At 38.3% G+C, this 20,757-nt stretch overlaps 1 protein-coding gene across 5 annotated transcripts in view; it reads right to left on the bottom strand.

Annotated features, from left to right (window-relative positions):
• Positions 1–17,926: 17,926 nt before the first annotated feature.
• Positions 17,927–20,757, bottom strand: part of USP9X (ubiquitin specific peptidase 9 X-linked) — a 119,584-nt gene continuing 116,753 nt past the window's right edge. For all 5 annotated transcript variants that reach the window (XM_036227205.1, XM_016156567.2, XM_016156566.2 and 2 more), the window contains one exon: positions 17,927–19,834. In XM_036227205.1, the coding sequence (XP_036083098.1) occupies positions 19,697–19,834 (138 nt within the window). In that variant the 3' untranslated portion in view covers positions 17,927–19,696. The remainder of the gene's footprint in view (positions 19,835–20,757) is intronic.

Genomic DNA, 20,757 nt, shown 5'->3' with positions numbered 1-20,757 from the left:
TCATCAGCCAACTTTACCTCAATGTCTTGTAGAGGTTTATTATGAGATGTTATCTTTGTCAATGTTAGTATTTTGGTTAAATCGGCAAGAAATTTACATTTTTTCCCCAGTGCATTCATATCCTTCACTTCTTTTCATTATGTAGATTAAACAATGCAAGAACTCATATATTATCTCTCTTCAAAAAGAAAAAAATGTTACAATTGACTTTACCATGCCATAATAGTTTCTGTTGGTTACATATGAACATATTTGAAAAGTAATTTCATTTTATAGAAAATTTGCAATTATATTCACTGCATTATGGGTATTCTTGACAGGAAAAACTTTCGTTTTTATCTGCTCACAGGTTTAGGTATTCAGTGGTTGGAAGAATGTTCCACAGACTAGCTTCTGGCTCTATACATTTCAAACTTTGTTTTTCCTCCTCCTCCCACATCCCAGCTGCTGTAGTGTCATGATGCCAGATGGGCAGTTGGATTATTCCTGGAAGCCATTCCTACCCCAGGATGTCCAGTAATAACTATATATGTAAACAGATCTCATTAAAGTCACAGTAAACGTATCCTCAACTCAAGTATCCCTTAGCCAGCTCCCAAAGGCCCTCACCTTTCCCATGCTACAGGACCAGAGGGGAAGTGTAGCAGAGTCAGAGTAGGAAGAGATTCATCTTAACCAATTACAGTTAAATAGTTCACTTCTGCAAATTGTACAGACACATATGACCTTGTGAATACATTTCTGGGGCCCCGCCAAGGGTCTTCGGCAAATGAGATGCCTTGACACTTCAGCTTCATTAGCTCGGTGTAGGTATGAATGTATGAGGGGTTTTTCGTTTTCTTTCTTTAAATTAAAAAATCTGTGTATCCCTGTGACCTTACCTCTTTGTCCCTCTTGGTCCCGCATCTCCCAGTCTCCCGCTCCAGTAGCCGACCGCGTCCCCCGCCGTGTAATCGCGTGGCCTCTAGAGGGCGCCGCACTTCCATCCCCGAACCCGGGAGGCCGCGCAGGCTGGGTTGACAAGGGGATGGCGGCATCTTGCTGCAGGACTCGCGCCTGGGGACTCTGGGTGCTTTTCTCTGTCGTGCTCCACGCCAAAGGTCGACGCCGGCAGAAAAAAAGGTAAAACAGGCAGGGCCTCGAGCAGCCTCCGCTTGGTTTTGAACGAACGCTGGTGATGGGGCAGGAGACTCAGAGAGCAAGCAGCTTCCTCATTGAAGTTCATGAGGCCACCTCCTCATCCACGAAGCCCCCGCCCCCTCCCCCGCCACGGACAAAGGGCCGTGACCTCTGTTGAGGTCCGTGAGGGGCCCTCCCTGCCATCAGACCTCCCCCTGGGGATTTTGCCACCCCTCAGCCTCCTGACGCGTACAGAACACCCGGCTCTTTGTTTGGGGTGTCTGGGATGGGGAGGGGATTCAGTAGATGATCCAGGGGTTCTGTGACTGGAGTGGGACCACGGGCCAAGGTGGGCACATCAGCTAGAGAACAAGGTGCAGGCCTCCCCATCTGCTGCCCTCCTGCTCTATTCCTGCTGGGCCTGTGTTGGTGACAGCACCCAGAGCTAGGTGGCAGGATCTGATGGGGTCCCAGAAGAGCCCCCATTTGGAGCTCAAGTTAAGCACGGAGAAGAGGGCCCACTCTGCAATCCGGCCCCCTTGGAAGTTGGCCAGCTTCAGTCAGGAGCAGTGGGAATAGCTAATGTTTTCAATGAGATTTTGTCTTTGATTCCTGGGTCTCAGGGGCAGGAGGGGGGTTCTAGGAGACTGTCCAGAGTTCCCCTCCCATTTCTGGGTAGAAGGGGTGGGGTGAGGAGACAGAAGCAAAAGATTTAGGTGAGAAAATCACTCTGTTGAATATGACAATTGTCAGTCCCCACAGCTCAAACTGGAATGGCCCCAGTTCAGGTATGGGAGGCCACTGGGCTGGGCCCTTTGGAGGCCTACGTCTCCAATCCCTTTGTGACTTAGTGCAGTCCTCGGTTTAAATAGTGACTCCCACTTCCAGATAGAACACAGAATGGTTTTTATTCATAAAATCATTATTGTGTGATATTAAATATCACATATAGTAATCATTATCATATGTAATAATTCTATGTGGAAATTATATGTTATATTAATAGGAATAGTTCAGGCATATTGCAAGTTAAGTAGATTCTATGGGTTAGCTTAGAATTAAACCATCATTCACAACACTGATTCTATAGAAAAATATGTTCAGAATTCCAATGTACTTTCTAGCTTTTGAAGCAGACACATCTGTGTATCAGGAACTGTTTGTACTCTCATGCTTGGTCACCATTTTGACTCCAGCTAGCCCAAAAAGGCCATGTGAACATGGTTCCTCTACATTGACCCAAATAAGATTTATGAGGACACTCTAAGAACGGCCATGGCTTTGATCCAAAGCCTGTCCATATAAAAAGGACCATACTATGAAGATATTTTAGAAAGCCAACAGAAATAAAACTCATGAACACAAATTTTTGCCATAAACTAACCCTGTTCTATTTTACAGGCTATTGTAGTTAGCTTTCCAGCTGCTTATTAACATCTCACCTAACTTGCTTAGGCATGTGCTGCTTCTATCATCCATTCTCTTTAACTGGCATTGGTAGATTACAGCTGTGCCCTTAAATACAGAGGCAAAAAGGAACTAGACATATTAGATAGCAAAATAAACACTGTATTGCTAGTTTGCAGTCAAATGTCCCGAGGCACACAAGAGAGAACCCATAGAGTTTGGTTACCATGTCTATAGCCCTCACCATATGCCCTGTATCCTTATAGGGAAGAAAAAAAAATAGCTACCGATTGACTGGGGAGTAAGTAAGTGGCATCAGGATGTGCCAAGCAGAGAGGGTATAGAAAGTTGTGCTTGGAGCTGGTGTTTACCAGGCAGAGGGGGTTTGTGTGTGCGCTCAAGAGCCTCCTTGAAGCCACATATGAAGAGGCACACATATTTTGTTATTGTGATAAAATAAACCTAACACAAAAGTCACCAGCTTAACCATTTTAAAATGTACAATTTAGTAGCATTTAGTATCTTCACAATGTTGTGCAACCATCAACATTATCTGGTTCCAGAACATTTTCATTACCCAAAAAGGAAACCGGTACTCATTAGTGCTCCCCATCTCCCATTCCCTGGCAACCACTAATTTACTTTCTCTCTCTATGGATTTGCCTGTTGTGGACATTTCATATAAAGGGACTCATACAATATGTGGTCTTTTGTGTCTGGCTTCTTTCACCCAGCATTGTGTTTCCAAGGTTCATCCCTGTTAGAGCATATATCAGTATTTCACTCCTTTTTATGGCTGAATAATATTCCATTGTGTGGATATACTGCTTTTTCTTTATCCATTCATCTGCCGATGGACACTTGGGCTGTTTCCACATTTTGGCAACCGTGAACAGAGGCACATACATGTACCTTTATGCCTGTGTCTTGCCCTCCTCTGCGGGCCCCTCTGAGTCCAGTGCTGTCTGCTAACGCTGGGCTGGGAGCAGGTCTTCTGGCACCCACCCACTCTCCCTCTCCCTACCACTGCAGCCCAGCGAAAGTCCTCGAGCTCAGACTCATCGGATATTCCACTCTCTGTTTGGAAATAACTCTGTTGTTATTTTGTTTCCTCTCAGAGGCTAGGCCTTTACAACTCAGATGCCAAAAGCAGCTCCTTTTTCCTCTGTTTTCCTCCTAAGAGAAAGAACAGGACTGGCCTGGCTGCTGCCGTGATGAGAGGGTGGACCATCCAGGGACAATGGGAAATGCTAGAAGGCAGAGAAGCATGGGGGAACAAAGGTGACAGTTCATAAATGTGATCCTGCATATTTTCATCTTTACTTTCTTTTGGATGACAACTTGTACAAATGATTGAAGGGTAGGACAGTGTGGGCCATGGAGGCCATGGTCCAGGAAAGTGGGGAGAGGAGCTCGTGGAAGGCCATCTTCCCCTCAGCACGGCCAGTCTGTCCAGGCCCTGACATGAAGCGAGAAGAGGGAAGACTGTGTGTGTATGTGGGTGGGGGTGGGATCACCTGTGGACAAATAGATGAAGGTGGTCCTTCTTGGCCAAGGGAGCTGGGCAAATTGTGATCACCTATTCTGGGAAAGGTAGCCAATGGGCCCTGGGGAAGGGGGGAATTTCTCCCGAAATCCACATGCAGGGACTTTCTAGGCCCATGGACCAGTGAACAAACCATATCAAGGTAGGATTTGAATGGCCTGGAGTGCTTTGACCTGTCAAGTCCTCTAGTTACAGAAAACAAACCTGGGGTGGCTCCATGGTGTAGCGGTTCACACATCTACAGGCCCCAGGTGCACACTGCGAGCATGTGGAAGGAGACGCCCTGCCTTCAGAGATCCAGTTCTTAAGGGGAAAACAGCAACATCCATAGGTCAGGGGTAGAAGTGGGTGGGGGGATTAAAGAGGAGGAAAAAAGAAAACAAACCCACCTCTGTCCTCTGTTCCACCTACCTTGGTACACTCTAATTTTGCCGTTCAGGTGAACACGGGCGGTCCCATCCCAACTCACCCCATTGGGAATTCAGCATTTACTAACCGAGATGCCAGAGATGAACTGTGCTTAAACTTCTGGGTTTTGCTTTCTCTTTCTTTCTTTCTTTCTTTCTTTCTTTCTTTCTTTCTTTCTTTCTTTCTTTCTTTCTTTCTTTCTTTCTTTCTTCTTTTTCTTTCTTTCTTTCTTTCTCATTCTTCTTTATTCTTTTTTTTTTAAAGAGGACAAGTTTTGGTTTGCCAACTTTTTGTGTGCTAAGTTAGAGAATTAAAAAGAACAACTACCCAACTACTACTAATCACTATCATATAAGGATAGACCTTAGAATTTCAAAAGATCCAAACCTAATAATCCCATAGGAAAGACCTTTAAATAGAATAAATTCAGTTTTATGAAATCTTATTAGGTTGTCCTGATTTCTCTCATTCGTCCTCATTTTAACCAGACAAATCCTCAGATTATGAGGTTTGGGGACCAGCCAGGTGTTTAGAAACCCCCTCCTGGTCCTTCTGCCCGGGCCCCTGGGCGCTTCCATCTGGTTATCTTGGTTTTCTCCTTCTTCAATGATTCTTCCCAGTTTTCCTTTTTTTTTTTAAACTTTATCGAAGAATAATTGACACATATAATTGCATATATTTAAAGTGTACTACATGATGATTTGATATACATATACATTGTAGAATGGTTACCAAGATCGAGATAATTAACATATCCATCACCTTACATAGTTAACATACTCAACTTTTTTTTGGTAGTAAGAATGCTTAAGATCTACTCACAACGACTTTCACGTATATGATACTGTATTATTGACTATTTTCACCATGCTGTACATTAACTGCTCAGAACGTCTTATAACTGAAAATTTGTGCCCTTTGACCTACATCACCCCATTTCTCCCTTTGGCTAATTAGAAATATTATTGCTCAAATCAGAACCTCTTGTAGCTTCTAGAAATCTCTATGTTAATGGTGAGCATCCTTTATTTTCTCTCACAAGAGCCAATTTTGGGTGGGGGAATGATGTTTATGAGCTGCATATATTTGCACTCCAAATGAAAATAGCTTTGAGTCCCATGGGGGTAAAATGTATTTTCTTCCAGGGAAGAATGCCTGTGCAATCTAGTAGATTTATGCTAATGAGAAAACAGCGCTGCTTTCATGTTACTAAAATGTTAATGTCGGCATACTTGAGAACTAGTCACATAGAGGCAGCTTTGTAATTTTTTTACCCTGAAATTAGTTTACAGGCTGAAGGTATAAATAAAAAGGGCATAAAACCATTTATTTCCAGCAGTAGACTTCATTTCTCCTCCTTTGGTCAATCCATTAGACTTGTTTTGATCAAATACAGGAAACCAACTTATTAAGAACCCTATTTGTCATTAATACATCACAAGGTGTACGTTTCAGTCAGAACTCAGATGGTTTCTAAGGTGTAGCTATAAAGGCCAGTGCCCAAAACAGCTGCTGTCTCCAGGTAGCAAGGGCTTCCTAACAGGTCCTTAAGAGAACCTAGAGAGAACCCACTGGAATCCCTCTTTTTGGAAGCTTAAAAAAAAATAAGTGCTTATTGTGTTATCAGGCAGATTTTTATATGAAAATCATAAATTACTGTGTGGTTGAAACATGTACAGACTAAATCATTCAAGCCAGCCCTAGGTAACCAAAGCTAGGATACAAAGGATTTTATCTGTTTGATGCTGAAAGGCCCTGGAGTCAAACTACCTGGGTTCCAGTCCTTGAGGAAGTACATGAACTAATTCAGTGCCTGCTATGTGCTATGGTTCTCGCTCCTAGTGCAGAGGGATTCACAGAGTACTGGTGGAGGGTAAGGGAGTTAGCGAGATGGCAGATATGGGAAATTGTTAGTGGTACGGTGGAGGAGGAACAGACATAGGGTGCAGAAAACTTGGAGAAATCACATGACCTAGGGAGACACTTCAAAATTCATTTCCTTATATACTTGCAGTTTCAGGCAAAAATGTTCCATCCCATAGCAAGACAATAGAAGTGTCTGCAAGGCCTTAATTCTCAAATGGGTTTTCATTGTTAAAAATGATTTTAAAAATCCTGAGAGTGGCGCTGTTTCTGGAACCTCTGGCATTACAGTATTTTACATTTATTAGAGGCCATGAAAGCTACAGAAGTTGCATGTCTCTTTCTGCATTTCCAGTTTTATGCAATTTTATTAGATTTCCTGCTTTGGCCGGAAATTTAGAAAGCAGAAGAAAAACAATCACATATTTAAAAATACAACACATTAGATTTTATTCACCAATATTATCTAGTAATGGTAACTTTAATCCTTGCAGCTCAATTTTAAAAATTGCAATGTATTTTACATGTAACATTGTGTAAATTTAAAGCTCAATTTTTCCTTTGTTTTCTTTGAAGGATAGTGTAACCTGTTTCTGGACCAAAACACCCTCAATAGTCTTTCCTCTGGGTCTGTGGCAGTCACCTGTGGGGGTAGAATTCATTAACAAATATTCGCACAGCTGTGGAATGCCAATGATCTCGTCAAAGATATAAAACCATATATTTTTGTCCCCAATACTGCAAGTGAAAGATTTCATTATTAAATGCTGGCTGACAGAGTTCACAGTCAAAAGGCATAACAGAAAAACCCCTGAGGTCAGTGTCCTTCATCAGCCATGGAGTGCATTCAAAATGCCACCTGCTGTTTGTTTTTTTTATTTGACCAATACTTTAATACAAAGAAAACAATTTCTCTTTTTTCCTCTCTCCCTGCTGAGCAACCCCAGAAAAATCATTTAAGCTCTTTGAGCTGAAATTTCTTTATGTATAAGATGAGGGTGTTTTACCTACCTCATAGGATTGTGAAGATGAGGGCTGTCTTACTGCTTGCTGAGAATCAAACAATCCAATCTTTACATGTAATCTTGTTCTATAGAAAAGACCAAATAAATATAATACTATCTTGTGATATCATTTAGTAAATAAACAGGAAAATGTTTCCATTGGAATTTTCCAAAGCAAACAAAAAATAAAGCTAACTGTCATCCGTGAAAATCATCCCCTAAACATTACCAAGAGCCACTTTGGGGAACTAGTTAAGCCGATATTCCAAAAGATTCTTATTGCTAATTTCAGCAATAAAGCCAAATTTAAACGAAAACACTGCACCAAAGTTGTGACTCCCCCACATTTTCCTTGCTTTTATTAAAAAAGAGAGGTGTCTCAGCAATATCGAGTACACTCAGTTTGTTCGTTGATCTAAAGTAAGCCACACGTTACCAAAATATCTTGGATAAAAATAAATTAAGTTATATTTCCTTCTGAGATAAAAATTGCCTTTGGCTGCTCACCCAATCATGCTTTGTGTTAAACTTTGGGCTTTGTTTTTGCTTTTTACCGAAGCAGGTTTATAAACACCAGAGGCAAAATGCACCAACTCGACCAGATGGCTTAACGTGCTATTTCATTTGTCATTACTTGATCAGGGAACATTGCAAAGTTGGGCTGCTGGGAATGCAGGCATAAACCTAGAGGAATTGTCTTGGGCAGAATCAAAACTCCCTAGTTGCAAAACTGGGTGTCAGTACTTTCCTTTTCTAAAAGGAAAATCAGACAGACACAAAAACCAATCCTCTTCTTGCTCAAGGGACTCAAACCACAGGCGCGAAAAAACGGATGACTAGAAATCTTATTTCCACAAATGGTGAAAGGCAGTCACGTTATACCCCACATCTGTGGAGAACATCCTTTCTAACCCAGAATCCCATTACCACTTCTGGAGAAACACCATCGGTTCCTCTGGACCTTGAGACCTTTGCCTAGAACAGCGGTCCCCAACCTTTTTGGCACCAGGGACCAGTGCTCCTATGAGAATCTAATGCCTGATGATCTGAGGTGGAGCTGAGGCGGTGATGCAAGGCAGCTGCAAATACAGATGAAGCTTCACTTGCTCTCCCACTGTTCACCTCCTGCTGTGTGGCCCAATTCCAGTCCGTGGCCCTGGGATTGGGTATCCCTGGCCTAGTACGCTGTGGTGGTTTTGCTTACACGATGCACTATTGATGTTCCTGAATTTACCAATTCTTTTTCTTGGAATTCTTTATATAAGATCTTCTTGGTCCTTCTCAGGAGAAACACAACTTCCAGTTTTCCCTGCGAAATTCCCACCCTAAGGTTGCTCTGGCATCTTGAAATGGCCATCTGTTGGCCAAGTTGGGTGTCATTACAGGCTGCCTGAAGGATACACACTGAATTAGCACCATGGTGGTTTCTGAAACAGAGGAAGGAAATGGGATTGAGGACAAGAGACACGAGTATTTTATTATAATACCTGATTTCTTTTAATGAAAATAATACTTGAAGCAAATATGCCATTTCTGGGTAATAGGTACACGGGTGTTACATTTGTCTGTATACTTCTCTATAGTTTTAAAGTTTGGCAATCCCCTACCCCCTTTTAAAGAACAACAGTGCACAATGGAAATGGTTTTCAAATCTGACTGCAGTTAAATGTAGAACTTAAAAAAAAATGTTAGATTCCTGGGCATGCCACACCTATACTCAGTTTCTAGGAGTGGGACCAAGAATTTGGGTTTTTTAAAAAGCTCCCCAGATGTTCCTCATTCATCCAGTCCAGAGCCAGTCCTTGGACCACTTTCGAAGCTCCACTGCCTTGCAAAAGCCATCCTGTATTTACTTATGATTCACCCTATACAATGCCAAAACTGTGTTAACTCACACACTTAAAAACAAAAAACCTAGCAGTGTATCTGTCCATGCAGAGATTCAATCCTTTTAATGTAGCATAAATTGTTACTATAACAAGAACAGGATTGTCTCTTTTTAGTCTCTGTGTGTGAAAACTGGGTCAAAACTCATTTGACAACATATAGACTAGGATCCTCATACAGTTTTAAAGCTAAAGTTTTTAACTTTAAAAGCACATGGCATTTCAATATAAGTGGAATTTCCTTCTCAGGTGATCTGGAGCTTTAATTCTGCCAACTGGACAGTAGCATCTTTTTTTGCAGTAGGATTGGATATTATAGAATTGTACACAATATTTTCTTCTAATTGTCCTCATTTTTAGCTTTAAGTTTCTTCTCTCATGTCTATGACTTCTAATATTTTTAAGGTAATGAGTTTAAGGCCATCATACATGTACTTACATTCATATGTACACAAAGTCACTCCTTGGGACCGATAGTCCAGTTGCACACTTAAAGTTCCTTACTTTATTCTTGCTTATTACTTTTTATCATTACCCCCATGCTCTATCAACTGATGAGTGGCAAAACAACAAAGTGAGATTAAAAAGTTCTCTTTGCTACTTGATAGCAGCTTGTACCAGGTAGCTAAAACTAATTAATAAAAACTAGGAAAATTTTATGACCATCTATGGCTTTCTATCAAGCATATTTTGTGGTTTGCTTTCATCATGACAGCTAAGACTGGGCTATATTGTTCTTTTAAAATTTAAGATGGATCCTATAATAGATCAGAACTTTCGGGTTGAAAAGGGCCCTCCAGTCTCAGCTTTCAGGATTATATTCAGAATGAGTGTGCCAGTGAGGCTTGCTTGAGGGTGGGCGGGTTTTTGACCCAATTTAGCATAAAATCATCAGGTATTCCTGAGTCACCTGTCACATGTCTAACAGTGTTAAACATACACTTTAGTAAATGGCCAAAATTGAGAAGATTCCCCTCTTTTCAGTGTAAAGCTCTCTTATCCTATGACTTTTTAATGGTTTCATTGATATGGACAGGCTTTTTATAGCAGAACCAGAGACCTAGTGACCTGCTGATACTTAACTGTGAGATGTGTCCCTGATCTTTTTGTCTGGCTCTAGGCCTTTCTTAAGGGACACTGCAGCCCTTGCTGGTTCTTTGACTTTATAACATTAGAATAGGAAAGCAAGTTCAAGTCTACAGGAGCTTGAACAGCAGAGTTCTATCATTTTCAATGAAAATCAATTCAAACAAATGCAAAGAAAAGTGGCCAAAGTGGGACAAAATATTCCTTCAATGCATATATGTTCAAAATCTGATTAAGTTATTAAAGAAAAAGGTAATTTCAAGTAAGCTACTAAAAAGCCAACAGTATGAACAGATCATTGTGGGCTGTTTTGTATCGACCTATTCAGGTAACCAGGCTCAACATAAGATTTTATTTACAGACAGTCCTAAATTTATCAATTTTCCAAGTTTGATTCTAAACTGAGAGTTTATATTTGTTGCTTTTCTCTAAACATGAAAATTGTATCCTATATGAAAGCTGGCTTTTCTTATAAAAAGACACAAGTACATCTGAAAACCCCCAACAAGGACATGCCTGACACTAGCGTTTCTCTGACCAAGTATACACAATTCGTACATGATTCATGGCTATGCACTTGGTGATCAGAGGCCAGAACTTTCCAGAGATGAAGATAGGACCCAATCTCCCACATTCATATGAAGAGAGCAACTGGGACAGAATAAAACTTAAGGCACTGTCAAAAGAATTTAAATGAGAAGTGTACGTCATCGTAGAGCTGTGCTTCAGTTCTGATAACCACCCCACCTCCTTTACATTTATTTCTTCAGCACCTATGTTTGCAGTATTTATTATTCCTGAATGATTGTTATAGCAAAATTAACTTTTGATAAACTCATTTTAGCAAAGACCAGAGTGAAATGCAGATGAGAAAAATTCCTGCACTGAGGCCACCAATGTGTGGTCTAAATTCATATTTCGGACAGCTTTATAAGGAGATGCATATTTAATCAAAATGACCATAGTAGAGTTTAATATGAATAAACAAATTTTTAATTTTTTAATGGGGAACCATTCATAGAGGATTGAAATCAAGAACCATACACAAAGGAAGACTGCTTTATTAGTTATTAGTTCTAGGCATTGCTATCTGACTGAGCAAGAACACAGAGCTCACGGGCCTGCCTCTTTTGTTGTGTTTTATTGGTCACCACTGGGGCCTGTGACATCCATACTTTAAAGGTGCTGAGGAAACCACATGGATTGGTATGCTGGTACAGCCTGCTGTCACTTGAAAATCTGAGTTGTCGTTTTTTTCCCCTCCGTGGATGTTTTTTTAAAATTTATTTAAATTAATTTCAAGTATACAGTACATTGATTAGACATCTATATAGTTCATAGAATGATCCTCCCAATTGCTCCCTCCCTCCCCTGGCCCTCCACCTAGCCAACATATTAACTGCATTCCCTCTGCCGTGCTCCCCACCCCCATGACCCACTATCAACTACTAATTTGTACTTCTTTAACCCTTCACCCTTTTCTCTCAGCCCCCCAAACCTCCCTCCCCTCTGTCCGTCACCAAATTGTCCACTATATTTGTGAGTCTGTTTTTGATTAATTTGTTCTTTTTGTTCCTTAGATTCCGCATATGTGAAATCATATGGTATTTATCTTTCTCTGTCTTATTTCACTCAGCATAATAACCTCTAGGTCCATCCATGTCACTGCAAATGGTAGGATTTCATTTTTTAAATGGCTGAGTAATATTGCATTGTATATATGAACCATAATTTCTTTATCCAATCATCTGTTGATGGGCATTTAGGTTGCTTTCATATCTAGGCTATTGTAAATTGTGTTGCCATGACTATTGGAATGCATAGATCTTTACGAATTATTGTTTTGGTTTTCTTTGGATAAATACCCAGAAGTGCAATTGCTGGGTCAAAACGTATATCCATTTTTAATTTTTTGAGAAACCACCATACTGTTTTCCATAGCGGCTGTACCAATTTGCAATCCCACCGACAATGTATGAGGGTCCCCTTTTCTCTGCATCTTAGCCAACACTTGTTTATCCATGGATACGTTTTTTGAAGAGCATGGTAGTTTTTCTTCTCATTCCAAGTAGTGGCTACAAGAAACCCCTTGTATGAGCTATCAGAAATGTCAGTATATTTTTTCAATGTACTTATTTTCAAAGCAGAGCTAAGAAAAAGTAAAGGGTGTATATCAGTTTTCAGAGTGTAACTCCATATCAAATTCATCACAAGAGCTATTTCTCTATGGGAGCTTGCACTAAACACATGGCAAAGAACTACTGCACTGGATGTATAGCATAATTTAACATATGAGATATTTTGGGCAGCTAGATTTCCTTTTAATCTAGACAGAAAATGTAACACTACATTTCAGATTTGATATAGACACTTGTAAACAAATTCAGAAAATGAAAGCAAACCTTGACTTCCCCCCAACTCCCATTTACTAGCCAAATTTAGAAGGTCAAGTTTCAACAACTGCTTTTAAACCTATCTAATACACACCAAACTTCAGTATTTAGTGGAAGATGCAGGTATGACATTATGTCTTTCTTTGGTTCTAGCCTTTTCAGTTCATTCTTGACTTTAAAGAAAGCATTTAAATGTTAACATTCTAGAGTTAAACTGGCTTCCCTATGTTATAAATGACTCTTTTTTAGCCTCAAACTAATTTTATAAAGACTATTGCCTATCACAATTTGGCATAGTGGAATGACAATTAAAACTTAAATGTAAATTGCATACGGATAAATTAATACTCAAAACATCTGAAAATGTGTTGCTCTTGGCCAGTTGGCACTGTGCCTTTCTAGAGACAAAAACACAATGAGGGACATCCTATAGCCATTTCTATCTTATGATGGATGAGTGGTAAGGTTTTTCAACACTACGTTCTTGAGGCTGCACTCCTTCCAAAAGTGTATTGTAGCGGTCTCCAAACTTCTCGGCACCAGGGACCGGTGCTGTGAGAATCTAAAGCCTGATGATCTGAAGTGGAGCTCAGGCAGTGATGCTATAGCACTGGGAACTGGCTGTAGATATAGATGAAGCTTTGCTTGCTTACCTCCTGCTGTGCACGCAGTTCCTAACAGGCCATGGACCAGTACTGATCCTCGATCCTCGGCCCAGGGGTTGGAGACCACTGGTATATTGGATTCCTTTCCCTACAAGAATGGACTATCATTTGCTAACCTCTGTGTTAAGAAGCCTATTTCAAGTGTCTAATGCTGGGCCAGTAAGTGCTAAACAATAATCCAACATCCAGTTTATCTAGCACTTACATTAGTAGTGACAATTTCTAAACCAAGATTTTTAATAAAAAAATTCCAACCTTGGGGCAATCGAGAAGGCTAACTACAACCTAAGAGGTTAGTATTTAAAACTGACTTAGCAGCTTTACCTTTTAAATCTCTTTAGTACCTTTAATTAAAAAAAAAAAAAAACCAAAAACCAAAAAAACTGTTTAGGACCTACATTCATGGTTTTAGTTCTTGTCAGACTTCCTAAGGAAGACAGTTTAAACACAATCTTGTGGGAATCTGCATAAGGATTTATACTAAATGTTTAAGAAGACATTCTGAAAGTAGATGGCTGAAAGAACTAATTACTATTAATATTCTCATAAGGTAAGGTACTCATCTCATTTAAGCAATGACTATCTAGATTTCTGATTTTAAACACAGCCTAAAAAAGCTGTTTTCCTATTCACCCAACAGGGCACACAAATTTATATCAATAACTGTCACGGATAAAACCTAAATGTAAACCTTAGGAAAACGAATTGCCAAAGGCTTATCTGAAATAAATGGTGAGCCTCAAGTGTTGACTTAGTTTCTTGGCACCCTGTACTATTTAGGCAGGTTCAAAGGGAGATTCTGAACCTTCATGATGCAAATGTTTCCTTTTTTCTGGTCTTGCCTAAAACACCTGATTTAAGACCCAGAATTACTTTTACTTCTGAATTCTCAGTGCAGCCAGTGTTTTAATGGGTAGGAAAGAATTAGATAACTTGACAGGATTAACAGCAGGGGACTTATAGCCACAATGTAAGGATACATCTTTAGTTTTCATGCAAGCAAATCCCTCCAATGGACTCATGGAAAAACTCGTGTCCAAAGCTCCCATTTGGAATATTTTTACATCTATACAAATAAAGCAAATAGAAAACAAATACAATTCTTATCTTGCAAAGTGGCTCCCACTAGGCTTACCTTTGGGGAATAGGGGGAAGGGAAAGGAAGCCAGTTGCTATGCTCTTCTCTAACTTGATGGGCAAAAACTAAGGCTGGGCAGAAGTCTGCTTGGTGTGTTAACTGTTATGCACGTGAAAAAAAAAAAAAAAACACCCCAAAACTGGAGACCATGACAAAGATCTCAAGAGGACCTCTTATATAGAGAGCACTCCATTAATAGTTTGACTCTTCAAAGGTTCAGTTCCATCAAACTTTCTCATAAACTTGTAAATTGGTTAGCTTTGTTACTACACATAAAAAATATTTTTATATTCCACTAGGTCAATGCAAAAATAAGCAATGTGAAGAAAGTTCACAATGAAAAATTCTACTTCAAGATATAGAAAAAGATTTTGCCATGACATGGATTAGTACCAAATGGGATTCCCCACATGACATCCCTGAAAATCAAGTGATTTTGCTTACTGGTGCAACAGAAGGCACCTTTGCTTTGATGAAATGCAGTATATTCTCTAATGTTAATGGAGCAAAAGATGACTTTTTCAGATAACGGTATTCTCATCTTACTTGTTTTATATATTTAAGTGGAATGCCTTTAACCGATGATTTTTAAATGGGTCTGAAATTTTAGTTTGTGTGGTTTAAGAACATTTTCCTTGAGAATTTACATTTCTGAACAATGAGTTTAAACTTATGTAACCAACTTTAAAATTCTTTTAAACTTAAGAGATATATGGATAAAAAACATTTTAGATGGCTTAGGTAGATACAACAAAAATGTAACTATATTTTACCTACTTGTAAATGATCAGGTTACAATGTTCAAAATTGGTAGCTATGTAAAATTTTCAGTTAGGTGTATTCATGTAGCTAACAAACTTAAAATTTCAATTTAAGCACTTTAATCCAACTGGAGTTTTCCAAACTGGAGAATACTAGTTTGTTAAATGTTAGTCTATTTTTAAAAGTGTAAAATCTGGGATGTGTCTTAAAGCAGTGGTCCTTGCAGTAACCTGAAATTAGGGAAGAACAGGTTTCTCTGGAAGTCAGATTTCTTTGGAATATGACAAAAATTACTTTTCAGATAACTAAAAAGCAGAGCAGGTGGAATTTGCTGTAGAATTAACAATCTTCACTTCTAGAATTTCCCTCAAAACATGACTTGTTTTTATTTTTGATATTTAAATGAACTTTGAAATACCGAAGTGTTCGCTGAATCTTGATTTTAGAACAGGTAAGTTGGCAATTAGATTACAACTCGATTTTGGAACTGCTTAGATGTGAATATGCTTTGAATAAAGAAAATGAGAGCTGAATTCCTCTACTATCACACCTCTAATTTACCTTCCATTTAGAATTATTTTAATAAATAAAAGGGAAAACCGAAATTTAATTTATAAAGTTTTATTTTTGTATATGTGCTAAATCTTAGGAACTGTGGACAATCTTCAGTCAGTCTTGGCTTGTAAAATGCTGAAAAGTGTGTGATCTGGGTGGTGAAATTTCCTTTTGGAAATCTGGATTTCAAAATAAAAAATTTTCACTCATTTGTAAATTTAAAACATGGTTTACCTTTTCCCCTTTTCTTACACCTATAAGTTTGGAGGAAAAGTGCTACATTTCTGCAAAAGTAAAATAATCATCATAAATACAATCGGCAGCAAGTTCTTAATACATTTAGCACTTCTGTAGTGAATCACCACACCCAAAACCTTATTATTAAACACTAAACACTCACATAGACGCAGGATCAGTTTCGGTTGAGCCCTACTATGAAACCAGTACTGAATGGTTTTTCTCAGTAACAAAAACTTGGGGGAGAAAAGTGTTTTACTTGCTCGGCAGTATGTGTGTAGTACCTTCAAACTAGAGATCAAAATTGGGCACTTATGACAAGGCAATTTTCTTATCCAGTTATAAATCTCAGTAAGGCAGGATATACCCACCAAATTAACCACAAAATTCAGCAGAGTTCATGGGAGACCATAAGCTGGAAAAATACTAAGAAAAAACTGAAAGGAACTATTTTGGAGTAGTCATCTTAATATTCACAGACAGTCGCTTTCATTTACAAACTTGATTCAAATAAAAAGGCTCCTCTTTTTAATCACTACAAGGATGAAATACTTATCATTCACTAATAAAAGGTAATCATGAAAAAAATAAAACACTTTAATAATTCTAAAGTTGTATACATAATAGCTGAAAGACACAAGTTTGGAAAATTACCATCGAGAGAAAAATCAACGAAAGACAAAAACCCCAAATGACTATCTTCTTATTTCTGCCTCTACAATGCTGAACATGATAATTTGGTTGGTGGAGGGGAGGGCTTAGAAACAGCAGCAATATGGTTTTAACCAAGTTGTGCACTGAAATACTTAGATCCAACAGGGCATAGTTCTTGTTCACACAGATTAACACCGAAAATATCTTCTTCGGTCTTAAACAGATTGTTTGTCTTCTATAAAGTAATCATGCCATTTAGAATTCTGGGGGTAGTTCTTTGAAAGGAAGGCTAGTGCTTCCGCAACAAACATTTAAAGTGGGAAATATATATATGGCTCAAGAAATCAGTTGAGGGATAATTAAATAATCTTTAGGCACTTTGAAGATTTGAAGGTTAAAATGTGCCATTTATGTTCAGAAAAAGACCTCAAAATCACCACTATGTTGCTCTTACAATAACATGCATCTTAAAATTTCTGGTTATACATTAACGCTTGTTTAAGAGTAAAATATAGAAAATAATTTGCACAAACAAATAAAAATAACTCTCTGTTCACTTTCCCTTGATCCTGGTCACAACACAGACCACTTTTCCTTAAATGGAGGGAAAAATGATTCACAAGCCCTCACCTGGCACAAGGGAACTTGTAAGAAACCAAGGTGAGATCTCCCTCCAAGAGGAAAAATTCACAGCCTTTTAAAAACATCAAGTCATTGAAGTTTCTAAATTAAGTACATTATACCACTTTTGTTAAAGAGCAGGAAATGCGAAAATCACCTCAGAGGGTGAGATGGTGTATTTAATGATAATGACTTGTCCAAATGAAGTTAACATATTTTGCTCATTATTAAGGAAGCTTGGAATTGAGGAACTTTTAAATTAAAATCACCAATTGGAATTGCAAACAGTGTGTACGACTTTCAAACTTAACAAATTCAGATATAATACTTAAGGTAAAAAAAAAAAAAAACAGGATCTATCTGGTGTCAAAATTTCCTAATATTACAGAAAATCTAGATGGGCAGATTCACTACAGAGTACTGCGAATAAGATTCCCAAAGCTTTATCTTAAATACCTGCCCCCTTTAATCACAAAATAATGCAATTCTCAAGTTTGTTTCTGCTTTGTTTGGTTCCAACTACAGCCTTTTTGACAAAACATTTTCCTACTAACTGAATTGTAAAAAATACAACCAAGCTTGTGCTCATTAAATATACATGTATATAAAAAACATACAAAAAGTACAAGATTATGTTAGGAAACTTTTACAGTGTCAACATCCTGTTTCTCTGAATCTTTTGTAAAGGGCCAAAGGTCAAATCTTTCTGTGCACAAAAACTCAATGGGACTGGACTCCTGAATTCAAACATCATGCCTAGGCATGCTATGCACAGAATTAAATTTTAATATGCAATCCTTCAGGGAAAAAACAAAAAAAAAAACAAAAAGGACAAAAAAGTAACCAAAAAACCCCCAAAACACATCACAGGACAAAAAGTTCTTCTTAGATCAAAATCTATTTGTGAATCCAGCAAAATAATTTCTATAAAATAAAACAGCAAAATATTTAAAAGAATAGGGTGGTAGACTGTATTTGTTTGCAGGGGTATTTGGTTTTCAGACAGGTTCCCAAAAAAAAAAAAAAAAAAAAAAAATCACACACATTCAAGTTACCAATTCTCATTTAAATACAATATTGACTGATAAGTTCCTTATCTTTAATAGTTTATTCTGAAATTGTTACCTCAATTAATTAACTAACCAGTAGTTTCCTTTTTAATTAGACTGCTTTGAACGTAAAAACTTTTGGAATAATGGAAAAGGAACTTGGACAATTCTTACTTTCAAGTAAAATTGTGACTGAGCAGAAACTCAGCCACATGTCTTGGTGCAGTGGTGTACCAAGTCCTGTGGGATTCTGAGGACTTCTACTTCTCTGGGATCCAGCAGAAGGAAAGTTTTAGAAGATTCACCTAATAAGCTCTACCAAAGAAACAAAACAAGCACACCAAATACAGTCTTCTATTATGCTCCAAGCATCCTGGCATAGAAAATTTTTGCTTGTTTTAAATCTTAAAATTTCCATTACTGATACTTAAGTTTCTTTATCCCACCCAAGATTGAATTGTCAAATATTAGATGTAAGCAACATACGTGTAACTAACTGAAAACCGCCTGTTGTCTCATTTCTCCCCTTGTTTTCTATTTTATATTCTAGGTGTAAGAAGGAAAAGCTCTGAGCAATACAGCTGTCACACTAGGACAACTGCTGTCATTATGGTAATTTTTTCCTCATTGGCTACACTAACCTGGTGTGAAGCCATGCTAAATGTTACAGCATAACTATAGCTTCAAAATGATTAACCTAATATCAGAATAAAAAGGCAATGAAAAAGATCTAGAAACAATGTTACATCACCAATTTTCCACATCAACCAAATAATTTAAAGGTTACCAGCCTTACATTGCTCATCATAAAACTGACTCCAGTGGCAAAGAATTAACATAAAACTATTGGTGTGGTTGACATGGATGGGCTGTTTTGTTGCTGTTGGTTTATTTTTTGTTTTTGTAAAGGGAGGTGATCCAACTGCCATAAGGCAGGCAACACTGGCTGCAGAGTGCAATGGGTATAACAAGAAAATTAACTTTTGTAGTTTTTGAAGATCTGTGAGTCTCATCAAGAAAAGTTTCTTGCTTAAGAATTAACAGTCAAACATTAATATACTATATACACCTTTGCCATTTACACATTAGCATCAGGCCATTTATTACAAAACACTATACACTTTCCACTGCAGGCGGGTTATATATTGACAGCAAATTTCTGCAGATAAGACAGTGAATAAACTCTCCACTCCATGTTGATTAGGAATAGTTTTTCTAGTTTTAAATATTAGCCAGACAGAAAAAAGTTGGACTGTAAGGCCTGGGTGCACAGTCTTGATGGAACCAGTCAATTATGTGCATTTCACTGATCCTTCGTCTGAGGTGGGGATACTTCTTCACCGCCTTCATAATTTTCTTGTGCTCGTTGGCCAGTTCTCTGAGGGTTGTTCATGTGATGTGCTGCTGGGCCTGTATATGGCTGTCCATGCACATGGTTATTCTGGGAGGGGAGAAGAGAGATGCACGTTAAAACTTTTCATATGTTAATCTTAAATCATGGACCAAAGTTTGTGGAGATGTAAACACTTATTTCTGGGATTTATGAAGAAGAAAAATGCTTGGCCTAATCGTGAAAAAAGATAATTGGTTTGAAAGAAAAGCTAGCCTAAATGCAAACCCTAAAATCTCAAATAAGAGCGGTGTAGGTCTGTATAAATCTTTGGCCAAGGTGATTTTTAGTGCCAAAAATTATTTAGACCCAAGTATGACAAATAAGGGATCATAACCACTTATTGCTCATGGTTAAAAATATCCACAAAAAATGACTTGTGAACTAGACCACATCTATTCTGACTCTTAAAAGCACATGAAACTTCCATATGCTAACCTGATTGATTGATCGATCATGAGATCTGCATGAGCAATCACTTATAACACAGAATGTTGTTATTGAAAAAACCATGTGGAAGAAGTTAATGGATTAACAAGTCATGATTAATATAATACATACTGAGGAAAAGCAACTTTTCTCCTTATGGATGTGATTCCTTAATCTTTTAAACCCCTGAACCCTTACTTTTCTATACATCCCCACCAGTCAAGCCAAGATTTTAGGGTTTACTTTCTGTAATTTATATTATGAAAATAAACACGGTGAACATGCATTTTCTAACTATTTAACTTACTTCTACTTCTACCCTGAAATATTAGAAAGAATGCTTTAAATAACAGTTCTGAAAGTATGGCTCCCAGGCTAGTGGCAGCATCACTTGGGAACGTGTTAAAAATGGAGATTTTCCTGATCCCACGCCAGACCTACTGAATCGGAAGTTCTGGGGTGGGGCCCAGCACTGACTCAAAAGATCTAAACTATTCACATCTGGGTTTTAGAAAGAGAAGCTCTCATTTAGAAAGTTTCTTTAT

This window comes from Rousettus aegyptiacus, unplaced genomic scaffold (assembly GCF_014176215.1).
Source record: "Rousettus aegyptiacus isolate mRouAeg1 unplaced genomic scaffold, mRouAeg1.p scaffold_m13_p_9, whole genome shotgun sequence".
Taxonomy (NCBI): domain Eukaryota; kingdom Metazoa; phylum Chordata; class Mammalia; order Chiroptera; family Pteropodidae; genus Rousettus; species Rousettus aegyptiacus.
Note: the sequence above shows the minus strand (reverse complement) of the source record. Positions and strands in the feature narration are given on the sequence as shown.